The 15,188-nt window shown below is 42.0% G+C and overlaps 1 protein-coding gene across 1 annotated transcript in view; it reads left to right on the plus strand.

Moving 5' to 3' along the window:
• Positions 1-15,188, plus strand: part of PPP1R1C (protein phosphatase 1 regulatory inhibitor subunit 1C) — a 53,426-nt gene that overhangs the window by 13,596 nt on the left and 24,642 nt on the right. The window contains exons 3-4 of the mRNA XM_037398204.1: positions 8,464-8,501; positions 10,356-10,416. Coding sequence (XP_037254101.1) covers positions 8,464-8,501; positions 10,356-10,416 — 99 coding nt within the window. The remainder of the gene's footprint in view (positions 1-8,463; positions 8,502-10,355; positions 10,417-15,188) is intronic.

The following is a 15,188-nucleotide window of genomic DNA, read 5'->3' on the forward strand; positions in this document are numbered from 1 at the left end:
AAAGTCTGTTTTTCCAAGGTCTTCTTGTGGTTCAGTTTGGGCCTCCAGCACCGCCAGGGGCACCCTGAAATGCTGGCTGTTGGGTTCGCCTTCTGGCTTGTGCCGGGAAATCAGTGTCACCTTGGTTTACATTTATTTGCTTCAACAGTAAGGAACTTCTCAATTTAAAGGAAAGATTTGAGTCATCCTAAATAGATGTGCATAAAAGAGGGTCATATGTAGATCACATATTGTTTAAGTCTCACTTTGCACATTTTGAGACTTGAGTTTGCCATTGCCATCAACTTTCCCATTAGGACAAGGATTTCACATCACTGATCACAGTAGTTTTCTTTGGTTTGTCTCACTTTTACTTAACGGAACGAACTAACTTGGATTTTCAAAGATGCAGTGAATGTTAATGTGTCATTACTTAGTTTAGATAATGAGCAAGAGTTCTGACTAAGCCAGTTTACATAGGGGTGAAGTTATTTCCCAGTTGCACTAACTCTAGAACTAGTTCATTAGATGAGAATTAGATGAGAAAGTAGTTTGCCTTTTTCCTCTTCTTTTTTTTTTTTCTTTTTTCCTCAAACTCATGCTATATATCTAGGATAAAACCTTGATTTTCAAGCCAATGGCAAAACTTCCTGTTGCTTGTGGCCTGATAAAGTCAGCGGGGAAATGATTTTCTGTCTTTCACTTCCTTCAAAACTTCTGGTTTGTCTGATTTGTTTTGCTGATGCAGACCATAGATTCGCCGCAATAGTTGCCCTGAGCAGCCCCCCACATGCAGGGGGGACCCATTTTGCCTGGAGCACTGCACAGCTCCCCTTAATGCCCAACTGAGCTGGGAACCCGCAGAGTAACTTTTTGCAGAAGGTGGGAGTGTGACCGGCAGTGCAGATTTGTGGTGAAGCTCACCTGGCTATGTTGTGCTGGAAACACAGTGCTTTGCTGGTAACCACGTGGTATTCTTTTAGAATGAGTTAATTTAAGAGAGCAACTCTGAAGCAACACAGGGGCAGTTCCTGACCTGGAGCTTCTGCACACAGTGACGCCCTGTGGTCCGGCCAGAGGTTCCTCCTGGTTCTGATGCCATGAGTCCACACCGGTCGGCTGCATGTTATATGAAATGTTCATCCCGGAGTCATTCCTGGTAATCTAGTAAGAGATTTATATTGGGTCCAGAAAATGTCTCATCTGAGAGCTCAGAAAAAAAAAAAAGGCAACTCAGTCCTTATTAATAAGAAGAGAGAAAATAAAGAATTAAATTTGAATTATTTTCCAATGTATATTTTAAGAGCTATATTTGGTTTATGGGACTCGTTTAGAACTTGTTTTATACTTATATTTAACAGGAGGAAGGCAGAATGAAAAGTTGAAAACAAAATGCTTATGAGAGGGATGATTTTTTGTGCTTGTTGTAATAATTCATGACATGCAGCAATAAAGCTGCAGACCTGATCCATCACTGTTATAATCTAGTTTAATGCCAGTGGAACTAGACTGTTTTCCATGCGTCTGGCATGAAACTGGAATAACAAGGTGGTGAATCAGGCACTGTAATTCCCTTGTGAGATTCATGTGATGTAAACAAACACATTTGAATTCACATTTGAGGTTTGTAATTTCTTCAGTTTCTTCCAAACCAAATCATGGTCTCAGAATGTATGCTTTAAAGAAATTTTGATCTGTGTGATTTGTGAAAGGTGGTTTTATTTCATATTCTTATGGCTGTGTAGTTGAAGGTGGGTCCTTAGACAGTGCCTGTATGATGTTCAGAGATTATGGATGCTGTTTGGATCAGATGCTGTTGTGTGTGTTGGGAGGAAAAGGATGATCATCCTTTTCATTTACAGGCTGACTTTGAGCACCTTTAGGAAGGATTTGGTCTAACAAAGGGGATTGCTGCCCCTACTCTCAGGACTAGTAATGGTTACTGGAATATTGAAGGTGGGAAATACAGAGCTATGTAAATAGAAATAAGCTAATTTACCTGGAAATAAATTTTTAAATCTCCAAACAGCTGATTCATCCAGCCTGTGGCATTTTAAGGAACTACAGAGAGCTGGTTACATTCAGGAGCTAGTTGGGAAAAGCTACTCTATGATCTCTGAGCCAGAGGGATGAGCAATCTCTTGGCGATGGTTCTGTCAGGGTAACGTGGGACCTCTCCCATGCTACACACCTGAACTGCAAACACCTGATAGAATAAGCATGCAAATGCTTGTGTATATAGCAAATTCCTCTCTCCTCAATGTTTTAATTAATGCTTCCTATACAAACCTTGTTATTAGTGTCCCCTAAAGGGCCAGGTAGTAATTTAGATGCTGATTAGTGTGTGAGATGCAGCAGAACTGCAATGTATGCACTCTCTTGTCAGCATTTGACTGAGGAGGGGAGCAGACCTTCCAGCTACGTTTACTGCAGCAGCTGGGATACTGGAGTTTAATGAGGTCCTTTTGCAATATGAAGATTTTCAGAAACATACTCCTGCCAGGAGGGCTTACCAGGATATTTTTTTGTAATTAAATATAATTATACTTATACCTGTAGTTTTCATTGAGAGATACAGGCGAACAAAAAACAGCAAGCAAAAGTAAAATAATTCACTACATAAGCATTGTCTATTTTTGTCTTTTTGGGCTTTTTTCCTTTTCCTGCTGCAGTGGTTTAGTAAAAAACGATGCAATGCTAGCTCATCTGGCAATGCGTAGTTAGAACACTGGCAAAAGCAAAATGTTAAATATTTTTTGATCTTCCCTTGTCTTCTGGAGGAAAGAAAAAGTAGTTTTGGTAGCAGAAAAACCAAATAACATTATGCCAGTCATTTTTTAAATCAGATTTAAATGAGCTTGTTTTACAAGTACCAATGGCAAATATGAACAGTGGTGGTCAAACACCAGTGAGGCAAGCTGGTAGACCTAAAAATATCCTTACTGATGAAGAAATAAAAATGTGAAATGACTGAAACAAATTTTTCAGAAATTTTCAGGTTTGTCCGCCACTAAGTTGCAGGAGAATGAAGAATTATTTGGAAAATTATCCACTTCTTTTCTTAGTTCCTGAAACTGTGTGGGTCTGTGCTGTTTAAATGTAAGGTTTTGAAGCAGGTGATCTGCCTTTTTGCACAGTTAGCACACACCAAGGCTGGGAGCAGAGCTCTGCCTGCTGCCAAAGCACTCGAGCATCCCCCAACCCTGCAGCAGGCGGAGAGAGCCACCCTTCTCTTCATCATGGGAGATGGCTAAGTAGAGCCAGAGCCAGGAAAATTATTTTCATTTTCCAACTGTATGTCATCATCGTCTGAACATATTGATCAGAAGTCAGCAACTGGTTCATTTCTTTCACAATTTTTGGGAGAGAAAGCTTTACACATGGGCATAGTACTGTTTGGCCACGGAGATATTTCATCAAAACTAATGAAATGAAATTAAACTGGCTGAACTATTTCATAGCAGCATCAGCTAGCTTGGGGTGTGCTGCACTAAAGTTTGCACGTGGAAGGCTGGGTCCATGCTTCTGTGCATCTACTTTGCTCTCTCCGGGGGCACTGTTTTTTCAGTGGTGGGGTCAGGATTATAAAAAAGCTCCAGACTGATGGTGACATTGTGTCCTTAAAGTCTCTCTTCAGGCTCATCTCTTTCAGATTCAAACCATTCTTGTTTAATCGTTCTTTACCTAAATCCTGTTATAGGCATGTGGTTTGTGGGCTATTTCCGCTATCTGAGCAACCGAAGGGTATTATGTTTATTATTTTTAAGGGAAAATTTAGACACTATGACAAAAACTAACCAAATCTAAAGCCCCTTGTGACTTTCATCTGAAACTCCTCAGCTTTCTTTTCCCAAGTACAATTCCAAGAAACTCTCTCCAACAATTATACCAGCCTCTTACTGAGTTTCTTTTGTGTAAAAGCCAGCCTGTCTGACCTGTTCTGTTCCTCCAGTGCCTGACTGAAACCCTACAGAAAAGGCTTTTATTTGCTCATGCCAGGGGGAAAGAAAGCAGGGTACTTAGCTGGATGAGATAAGCTTTTGCGGGATGACTCCACTGCAGATCCCATGGGTGATACCAGAGGCCACCTCTTTTAAAATAGGTCACCTCTTGCCCTTCTAGCTGCTCCAAGTGCATTAACATTATCCAGTGGGAGAAGAGAGGCAGATGAACTTTGATTTTACCCTAAAATGACCACAAGGCTTTCCCCCAGCACGGTCATGCCGTCTGCACAACAGTGGAGATGCTCAGCAAAAGCAATCAGCAGCACCAAGCGGTTGCCATCCTGGCTGTAACCAGCCTCCTTCCACTTGGGTCTTTTCTGACCTCATGTAATGACACCTTTGGGGTAGCTTGGCTTGTTGTATCAGCATGGCTGGATGGCTGGGCTAAAAAAACTTCAAAAGAGCTCTGCTAACAAGAGCATTTGGGAGACAAATCACTTGGCAGTTCTTCCTCTGTATTTCAGCAATGTATCTGGGCCAAATCTTGCAGGTTTCCTGGTGAGCGGATGAGATCTTGCCCTGGGTAAAGACTAAGCTCAGAGCTGTATTGCTGAAAGGGGCTCTGTGCAGGTAGGTGGGCTTTCAAAAGTGTCTCTCCTTAAAGAAGTAAGGCTTAATTTGAGAAGGTCTGTGTGCATATCTGGACAGATGGAAATACCCTTTAGGCTGAACCTTTCATTGATGAACATGGACCGTTTCTCTTCCTGATGACACTGACTAAGGCCTGAAACCCTGTTTATTTTGCTCCAGCCTACATGAGGTCAGGGTCACACTATCCTCAGACGTTATTCATCCAGCACAGGGGAAAGCCCTCAACTAATTTTTCCTCAGCACAGGTGCAAAAAAATCTCTAAACAGAGCTCCAATCCGATTTTTACATACCTCAACTTTCCAGTAACTTGGGTATGTACAAATCTCTTCTCAGCTCTTCAAATGATTTCTATTATACCACTTCAAAACAAAACCACAAAAACTGTCAAGAACTTACTTGAGTAATTAGATTCCTGTTAGCCGGTTAGAGCAGCAAAGAACGTTAAACTGGAAAAAAACCCCTATGTTGAGATTTAGAATATAATACAGCCGTATCATGTTCTGTGAGCAATGTTGTGATTTGTGAGAGGGGAAATAGAGCATCAGTAAAGTCTCCTTCCCTCCTGACCCCAAAAAGAGAGCAAACCTGTAGAGACAAGTTATCTACTGAAAGCTTGGGGTTTGTTTCATGTAAGAGAGAAACGACTGATGACTTGAATTCACATTCTCCATGATATAATTGCCTAGTTATAAACATGATAAGGAAATGTCTCATTCTGTATAACTATGATTATTTTTTTTTTGTGAGCAGAATCCTGACTGCACAGTAGTCAGTGGGAACTAAATGATGCTGAGAAACCAGGGATTCATTCTCTTGTGTAAACTAAGTGATATCAAAGTCTGATCTTTGTGATTTAGTTTATGATTTTTTCCTGACACTACTCAAGAGGAATTTATGCTCAAAGAGTTCAGTAAAGAAATTCAACTTAAAATTGTCAATGGATCTGAGAGGGATTTAAGGCTGGGAAATGCGTGGCTTGTTTGAATTCGATCACTGGATGTGTCTGATTTGCAGTAGCTGATGATGTTCTTTCTTTCCTTATGCCTTCCATTCTCGTCATAAATTCTGTTGTCAGAGATTTTCTGTGTGGAATCTCTTGATGCCAGAACTGACCTGTTGTAGCGAGAGCATCGATTCCTATACACAGTGACTCTCACAAAAACGCTTTCTTAGTAAGACTGCTATAAGAACATGCTTCCGTGAATTTATTTTGACTGTTTTCAAAGTATTATAATTTACTGGGAAAACACGATTTGTCCAAGGAAGAATGTTCATACAATTATTAATGTAATCCTTCAGTTAGACCAAGATGGCTCGAAGTATTTCCCCAGGCTCTTGACTGAGCTCCAGCTCTGCTCACTGTCACCACTACGTTCCCCCTTTTACTTCTGCTACAACCCCATCATTCCTGTCTCTCCTTACTACCTCAGCTACACACAGGCACTTCCATCTTCCTTCTGTCCCCCTTGCCTTTCATCTTTTCCTCCTCCTCTACAGAAAGAGGGTGGTTTTTTATTCATTTTCTACTCTCTGCCTCAATCTATGGCACAGCTTCCCTTGTTCCCATGTCTTGTCACCTCTTGTTAAAAATCTATACTCTCCATTGAGTCTTATCCATCAAAATGGCTGTCAAAAATAAGCATGCAATGGTCTTTCTGTCCTCAAAAGTAAATGCATGTCAAAATGTACCATTGACCAAACCACACCTCCAACCAGCTCTACCTTCACTTCATCTCACAGCTCACTTGAAACACTTCATGTCTGCTGCCTCAATTTTGTCTCTTTTGCTCCTTTAGATTTATTTCTGTGTACTGGATTTGAAAAACTCCTTGTTTGTGTGATTTTGTAAGTCATTCTTAAATTTCCACATTGGCTGATGCTATTCATTGGCAGCATCAGCCCTGTGGATATGAATGATTTCTCTAACCCCATACAGGACCAGTTCTTGTTCCCAAAGTTGCCTGTCATTCAAGGGCTGCTGGGTGAAAGGAAAGGCTGGGAACTTTCCACTTCTGGTAGGTTTAATGTCGACCCACTAAGAACAGTAAATGTGCAAGCCCAAAGGGTTAGATTGTGCACATCCTTAGGAACAAGACCTGAAACCCAACAAAGCTGCTGACTGCAGCTTTTGTTCCTTATGCAAGCCTCAGCTTGGGTTTACAAAACATATTTTTAATCTGGGCAAGTTTAGTGTTTCAGGAAGGAATGGGACATAATTTACTTTTCATTGTTCTCTGCTGAAGGTTCCTGATTTGTTCAAATTTAAGCCTCCAAACTACATCCAGGATCCTGAGCTAAAAAAATTTCCAATGTTGAACCATCGAAGTCCATGTCGGTTTGGTATACAGTTAATAAGAAAGATTATTAGCACATAAATAAGCACACATTTAGCCAGCTTAATCTGATACCCCAAAATGCTTTACAAGGTGAATAGACACTGCTAATACTTAAATAGGCAGGGTGATATTTACAGGTAGGGAAGGCAAGGAAGAGATTAGTCACCTTACAAAAGGTCATACAAATGTCAATGGCAGGAACTGGCTTTCCGATTGTCCTGTCTAATTCTGTATCTGTGGGGCCACGCTTTAGTAATCAGTGCTGTTTTCAGCTACATTTTGGAACCTCGAGTACAAGTAATTTGAATGTCTTTCATATAAAGGTAGTGGGAAATGTATATATTGAAAAAAATCCATTAAGTAATTCAACTGACGTTTGCTAGATGCACAGATACAATGGTAAAGAAAACAATAGAAAATGCAATCCGTCTGCCTGGACTGGCTCATCCCCTCACACAGCACACTACAAGCTGCCAATGTCAAGAGAATAAGTCAGATAAAGTGATATTGCCTAGACCTAGTTCTTCCCTCAGACCTACATTCACAGATCTGCCACACCTCAATGGAAACGGCACAGTGATATCTGCAAGTGGGAGATTTTAGAAGTGGTGTTGGTAGAGTGAGAGATTGATGTCTCTGGTTTTAACGGCATTTTATTTTAGAGCGCTAAACTACTGTGTATCAAAGATCCTACATTATTTTCATCAAATATTTGGGAAATCATCATCAGAAGACAGACACTTTCTGTCCATTAACCACATCTACAACAGTAGAAAAATAATTTAATCTCATGGAAAAACTGGTTAAGTGCAGTGGTTAGGAAGATCTTTGACCCTCTTCTGCTCCACACAATTTTACTTAGTTGTTCAGACAGCTTCTCAGAGATGCTTATTTTCATTAGAAATCTCTAGTATTAACCATTTCTGCCATGCCTATCGTCCAAAGCAAATTAAGGCAACAAAAGTAAGAAGTTCCAGGAAAAATTGTCAGTCCAGCAATGTCATGAAACTTTTAAGATGAAAGATTAGTCCTTTTTAAGCTTTGGCTTGCTAATTTTACATATTACTGTTAGGCGCTCTTCATTACCAGTATCAGTATACTCATAACTTAACTGAGGTGAGGTTATTATTAGTATTTGAGTCCAGTGGAGCCTTGCGTGAGTTTCTGCACACCGTTTGGCAACCAAGCCTTTCCTGACCACAGAGGCAAGTGCAGTCCCCAGGCAAAGCAGCCACGATCCCTGATGGCCGCTGGATTGCGCAGAGCCCTGCTGCAGCCTGGCCAAAGGACCTGCTGCTAAAGGCACTCCATCGCTTGCTGTTAATTCACAGCCCAAAACTGGGAGTTACGTGCTTTAGACACAGTGCTTATGCCTAAATGCTGATCAGGGCTTCTGGTTTTGACACACACACAAGCGAGAAAGAAAAGCTGTGAATCAGGATTATTTCTGATTTACAGTAGTGCTGCAGGGGTCAGGGCAGAGTCGCAAGGGTTAGCACTGAGAATTGCTTTTGTACTAACTTTTCTCTTTCTGTATCTTTTCCTCCCTTAGAAAAAGATGAGAAGAGAACAAACATCTCACAGGCAGAGGTAAGTGAAATCTTTTTTTTTTTTAATATATTTATTGTTAAAGCAGGTCTGTCTGTTGTAACAACCCCTTTGAAACTCTTTGTCTCATCCAGGTTAATGTTTTCATTTACACTGTCACACCACGTTCAGTAGCACAGCCTTTTAGGAACTGTTGCTTTCAAACCAGAGCTGTATAAAGCTGTGTTGTGTCCTGGCTTTGCTGGATCTCCCTTCTCCCTGAGGCAGGGAATTGGGAAAGGAAAGTTTCCCCTCTGCCTTACTACCATGCACTGGCAAATCATAGTAAACCTGGCCCAAGGTGACCCCACCAGGTCACCTCATCCAGCATTGCTTTGGGTCCGCAGATCGCTGCTGGTCTACAAAACCATTGCAAACTCTTCTCTCTTCCCATCATTTTCCAAGCCTACAGCAGGCAGTGCACTGATATCTGTGGAAGAGTTAAAATTTTGTCGGCTCCTCCGATTTCATTTTCTTACTTCCCCTTGCATAGCTCCTGCAATTCTCTGATCCCTGTCTCCTTCACCCATTGCTCAGAGAAGCAGGCAGCACTTAAAATAGCAGCAGGAGGTATTGATTGGTTCAGGTTTGGACTCAAATACAGACTTATATTTAGTTGGGCGAGGCTCAACAACCTATCCTGCAGTGTTTATAAATAGCTTTCTCTTTCAAAAGAAGACAATATTTTATTTATAAATGTTATCATTCCATCCGTTGTGATAAGGTAAGGTAATAGGATTGACCATACTCGTGTGAAAGTGATTTTCTTAAGAGCTGTCTGAAATGTTTCTTGAAGAAATAGATCTGATTCAAATTCACAGGCTATGTACCAGTCAAAATACTCAGGGGAAAAGGCATTTTTAGCAAATATTTGGGAAAAGACAACCCCACAACTAGAAATTGGTTAGATGAGCAAAAATAAAGCTTGCCTACACACAGCTGTTTTTTAACCTTTTTCTTAGGAATGTGGTATGGTGTTTATGTCTTCAAAAGCTAGCTATATGTGTGTGACCTTATGTAGTTTTATTCTCCTTTGTGTATGGACATATTTCATGTTGGTACAACATGGACACCAATTTAACTGCTTCCATTTTGCGAAAGTTGCTCTACTTTAGCACTGGAATGTATCCTGGTTAGTTTTTTCTAGCTGTACATTAGTATAATTATACTAATATTACTCTATGTGTAATTTTACTACCATTATTTTGGAGTGATTTATCTTCTGTGTCTAGGTGTGATTTTGGTGGAATCATAAAAGGTTTAACTGTGTCTAAATATATCACTTAAATCAGGCCTAGTTAAAGGCTGAGTGATCTGTTGCTGAAATTATTTTAGGAGTAATAAAACACATTGAAGAAGCACAGGAGGAGGGATCTTCCATTTATTTATGTAAAAAATTACATATTAATAATTATAGTAGTACCTTACCTGTACATATAATTCGTTACATTGTATTTAATTGGAATATTTGTTAACGTAAATCTTGCAACTATATTAATAGATGTAACATTTATTTGCCCTATGAGAGTCTGTTACATAGACTGCTAAAAGCACAGGCTATCCTGATTTTATGCCTAACAAAATTTTTTTAGAGTGGAGGGTAATTTTCAGTAGTATTGGGTCTGTTTTGCCTGGGAGCCTTAAAGGTTGTCCATTAAACACGTATTTTGCCTATCTAATCTTAGTTTTCCCTGTACTCATGCGAGCCTGGGAGCTGGCATCAGATTTATACAAGATTATTTTCTTAGAAACTTCTCAGAGTGGTGTGCGCCCCCTCTGAAAGCAGCTGTGGGGCGAGCAGAAACCTCTCCCCGTGCCCATCTCTTACTGCCTCTCTCTGTGTTTTGTGCCCCCCAGTCGCAGAGTGCCTCTCCCAAGCAGAGGAAGCAGAGCGTCTTCACCCCGCCTGCCCTCAAAGGTACTGTGTGGTGCTGCCCCTGCCCTGGCAGGGCGCGTGCCCCTGCCGCCGCGGCGCGGGTCTCTCCGGCAGCAGGAACGCCGGGCACCTGGCCGTCACGGTCACACTTCGAAGTCACTGTCTGGCATCGACCGTCTGCCTGACACAGGCCATCTATATGTCCTCACCACACCATCTTGCAGCAGTGGCCAATATTATTATTATTTTTTTTAAATAATCTTTTTTTGCGAAGTCTTGATACTTGTATTAGTTTGATATAACAGGTATTTCTATGCCAACCCTTGAAGCCAACTCCTGGAATATATGAATTCTATCAGCACTGGCCTATACAGCTCACTGTTTCTCACGTAAACTGCTCCCACGCGTTAGGCCCCCTTTCCAGGCAGCTCTGAAAAGAGCAGCCGGAATTGTGGGCTGGGGATCTGATCATAGAGAGTGTGAAGCCTTTAAGCCAGGGGTCCTCAAACTTTGTAACCAGGGGGCCGGCGCGGATGCAGTGGCAGGCAGTCATCTGCGGCTGCTTGGTTTCCCCCCCAACCCCCGGGGGGGAGCGGGGGGGGGGGATCTGTAAATACCGGGGGGCTGATTGAGGACCCTGGGGGGCCGTATCCAGCCCGTGGGCCGTAGTTTGAGGACCCCTGGTTTAAAGGGCTTACGTGCTTTTCAGAAATGAACGTAAAAGCAGCAGGAATATTAGCTGGGGTTGGAACAGCTACACTTGGGCCTTGTTTGTCAAATAACTCTGAACAGAGTTTGACCTGATGGTGCTTGCAGTGGAGCAAGATCTGTATCGATTCACCAGCACTTCTGACTGACACGTGTCAGCGTAGGACTGTTCTCAGCCTGTAGACCAAAGGCTATCCTGTCAGGTGTCTCTTGATAGATAATGAATATCCGCGATTTCCATTCCTTCTGCTTAACACAGTTTATTACCTGGCAAAAAAGGCAGGATAGATCTGATTTGTTGTGCAAAGTACTGCTGCTGCTTTTAGATAATTCACCGTATCAGCCATGTCTATGTATCTCATTCTGTAGCTTCAGTTCCCTAGTGCTTGTCCTAGCAACAGTGAAAACATCACTCAGGTGCCACACGAGACTTACTATCTGTTTGTCAAAATGGGCTGCAGTTTGCATACTGGATATTAGAAATAATCTTATTACAATCAATTATAGTGCTTTGTGGAAAGAAGCAGCTTTGCGTGGGTAGCAGCAATACCTGTTGATCTCGCCGCTGTGTCATTTTGCTGTGCGAGCCCAAGCCAAATACTGCGCAGATGAAGTGCTCTGTGAAACAGGTCCTTACAGCCCCGCCCAAGGGCTGCAGCCATCTCGGTGTTACCTCTGGTACCCTGCTGAGACCCGGGGAAGTACCTGGCATAGTTTGCTTCTACATCAACTTCATTCCTAGGGAACAGCAGGGAAGTAGGAAAGTACGTGATTCAAGACAGATCACAACTAACCCGAAACGTCTTGTTAACAGGACAAAACAAAGCACAAAATACCTCTCCTCAGCACCTTAATACCCCAAACTGCACAGTATTCCCAGACACACAGGTGGGCACCTGGAAGTTGATAACCCTTCCTGTAAACAGTCTGAATTGTTCCAGATTTACCATACTGTAACTGTCATAAATACTATCCTTTTTATTTTAAAATTACTTGAAGTAGAAAATGCATTGTTCCTTCCTCTTCATTGTTGCGAAAACTTGAATGTTATTTTGTGTAGACTAAGAGATTAGGAGGCAAACGTAGCACTGTGAAATACGCAACGCTGTGAAAGCATTACTGAGAAATAGAGTTTTAAATTATTCTAGTTTTATAGCAGTTGAAGATAGCAATATTCAGCAGCATTTTCAGAATAACAGGCTTCATAATTACATCCTATTCCCACGGCTTTGCATATGTTTATTTCCTGTGGGCTGTTTCTCCCTCAGTATACTCACAATACGGTACTCCATATACAGTAAAGAATGAGATTCTGGATGCTGAACCTCCCCCCTCCACACCCGCTTTGGCTGCTCTGCATCCTGCGGGGCTGTTATTAATGGAAGGTGGGAAAGGCTGTAATCCGCTGCCTTGCATTCAAAGATGGAGATAACGAATCTCCATGAAACAGAAGTCATAGTGGAAAAGAGGGACACACACCTTCGTTTGTTAATTTCTCTGGCATTTTAGTAGCTTTTAGCTGCTGTTAACTCAAAGTTCCCAGAAATAAGCCCAGCCTGCAGGCGGGTGCAGTGAGCTGTGGGAGAGGCACAGGGCCGTGGCACCAGCTCTGCTCTGTGCCTGCCGCAGGGAAGGGGTCAGTACAAACCGTGGGGACAGCCATGCTTCAGCCGAATTGCCAAGTAGCTCTTGAGATCGTTATTTCTTCAAAGCAAAAATATTTTTGCTGCACCTCCTGCAGGTTCCTTGAAATAGTTACACAACTGTGTGAGTGAGAGGTTGCTAGTTTCATGAATTCGTGGCTAAGCAAGAGTAAATGAACCCGCATGTTGCGATTACAAACAAAATAGGAAGTTGTTAACATGGTTGAAAGGAGCCGAAGCAACCTCAGACAGTACTGATGACTAGTTACAGTACCAGAACTACAGTACATGTTACATGGAATATGCAAATACATGAAAATATATGAAATAAATGAAAACACAGTCCTGCTGAGGTTCTGCATGTCATGGTAAATATATGGAGATCAGCTTGTTAGTTAAATGTGGGCATATTTTTCCCCTCTGCCATAGCAGTCACCTAAACTGAAAGACAATGTTGTTATCTAAGATCTCTCCTAAATATTTTGGTTCCATCCTCACAAGGGCTTCCTGCAGCTCAAGGCAGGTTTGTAGTTGCTGCAGCAAGCTATAGCAAACCCGTCTGTCTGCAGAGCCAGCATCATGTTGTGGTGCAACAGGCAGGTTCTTATTACTATATATTTGTGTTTACTTTGGCTCCTGCTTTTATTTTCCTAAACGAAAATGCACCAGAGTCCCTACAGACAGGACAAATAGCTGACTCATCTCAGAGCATTGTTCTTTTTACTGGAATACAGTGTGCTGGAAAAATCAATGTGAGAGCTATTGATTTAAGTGGTAATCTGGAGAGTGAATCAGACAGCAAACCAGATAACAGCTCAGTGCAGTGTTCTTGTTAGTATTACATTACCAAACCTAATGGATGTCACAGAGGTTTTCCATTTTGCTTTCAAAAACATTTCTTTTTCTAACCCTGCTACACTAGTGTTTGTTAATTCCACGCTCTTATGCAGCGTGCGATGTTGGCAAAAGCCATTATCTGAAGATTGCACCAAATTATTTGCAATTTACCTCTTCTCACATTTTTTTCTAGGTATAGCAGCACTCTTAACTGAGGGTTCTGGCTGTTTGTGTCACTTTTTTCTTCTGTTACTCTTGGGCTTTGATGTCTGAACTTCAGATTCTCACATCCTTCTGTAACTTCCAATGCCCTACCATACTAATCTTGAATCTCCATCACTTTCTTTCTTTTTAAGCTCTTCATGTGTGGAGGTTGGCTTGAACCTCCCTATGAAAAACACCATAAAAACAACCAGGGGAAGGTTTCTCAATTTGAAGAGTCACCAGTTTTACCTGGGGCAGACTTTTCCAGCCAATTCTCATTGCATAAGGCTTGTTTCTCCTATTTACTAATCTGTTTCTCATTCTGTATGACAAAACCAAGAAGAATCCTTCGGTTCTTTCCCTCTGTATCAAAGCAGACATCCATCCGCTTTAGCACAAGTACCTATCCTTCCATCCGCCATCCATCCAACCACAAATAACATCTTTAAGGATATCTTCATTGTTCTAGTCGGTGGGTTAGAGGAAGTCCTGGAAGTCTTGCTGGATTCTCACCTTTTTCCTCTCACAACTTGCCAGAGAAGTCTAAAATGGGAAGATAACCCTCCCAGGTAGAGAGGGACCAAGTGGAAGGCAGCCTAGGCTGCCAAGGCAGAAGCAGATTGCACTTATCCCGGGTCATGGTGCTTCCTTGACGCTCCATTGCCACTTGAGAATCAAAAGAGCACATTTGAGCTTCAGAGCTACAACTGTGACTTTCCATCCCAAGGCATAGTTTGTACTGAGGCAGGTTTCCTTTTACCTAGATAGTCATTTTTTGTTTGGTATCTCAGCTCATCCTTGGAAGGAAGCACAGGCTGAAGTGGCAGGAAGCAAGGGTTACAAAGGCAAACAGACGACAGCCCGAGCTGTTCCCAAACCTGCACTGCTCCCCAGAGCTCTCAAGTCTCCACATTATCTACCAGATATTGCTATTAATACCAGCAGCTATTTAAATACCATCAAGGTCTCCCCCTGTGAAGGAAGTGCACGTTCCCGAGTGGTTTGAGGATTTTGTTAACAGTGAGCCTACTGGTGTGGGTGTGCTGGAGGTCAGGGAAAGAGGAAGCCCTCCCTTGTGCCTGTTCGCCCTGCAGGAGGCTATTTAGATCAGCACCAAGGTCCTGCGAATTTCAGCGGGCTTTAAGGAGAGTTCTTGCAGCTTTCTGTGTTCACTGGACCACCTTTGCAAATAGCTGCAAAAAAACGAAATCATAATTAAAGTCTTTCCCTACAGAGGTGAAAGGTACATGTGACTGTTTTCCCTCTCGGCCTTTTGGGAAATACATTCTTTAAACTCCCCTCTTAATGTGTTTTTCTTTGCATAGAAACAAAGACTTTTTCTTGAGCTAGACCCCAGCTACAGCTTTTGAAATGGGATTAAATCTGAGTTGTTACAAATCTAAGGAACATTCAAAGACACCA

Source organism: Falco rusticolus, chromosome 8 (genome assembly GCF_015220075.1).
Source record: "Falco rusticolus isolate bFalRus1 chromosome 8, bFalRus1.pri, whole genome shotgun sequence".
Classification (NCBI taxonomy): domain Eukaryota; kingdom Metazoa; phylum Chordata; class Aves; order Falconiformes; family Falconidae; genus Falco; species Falco rusticolus.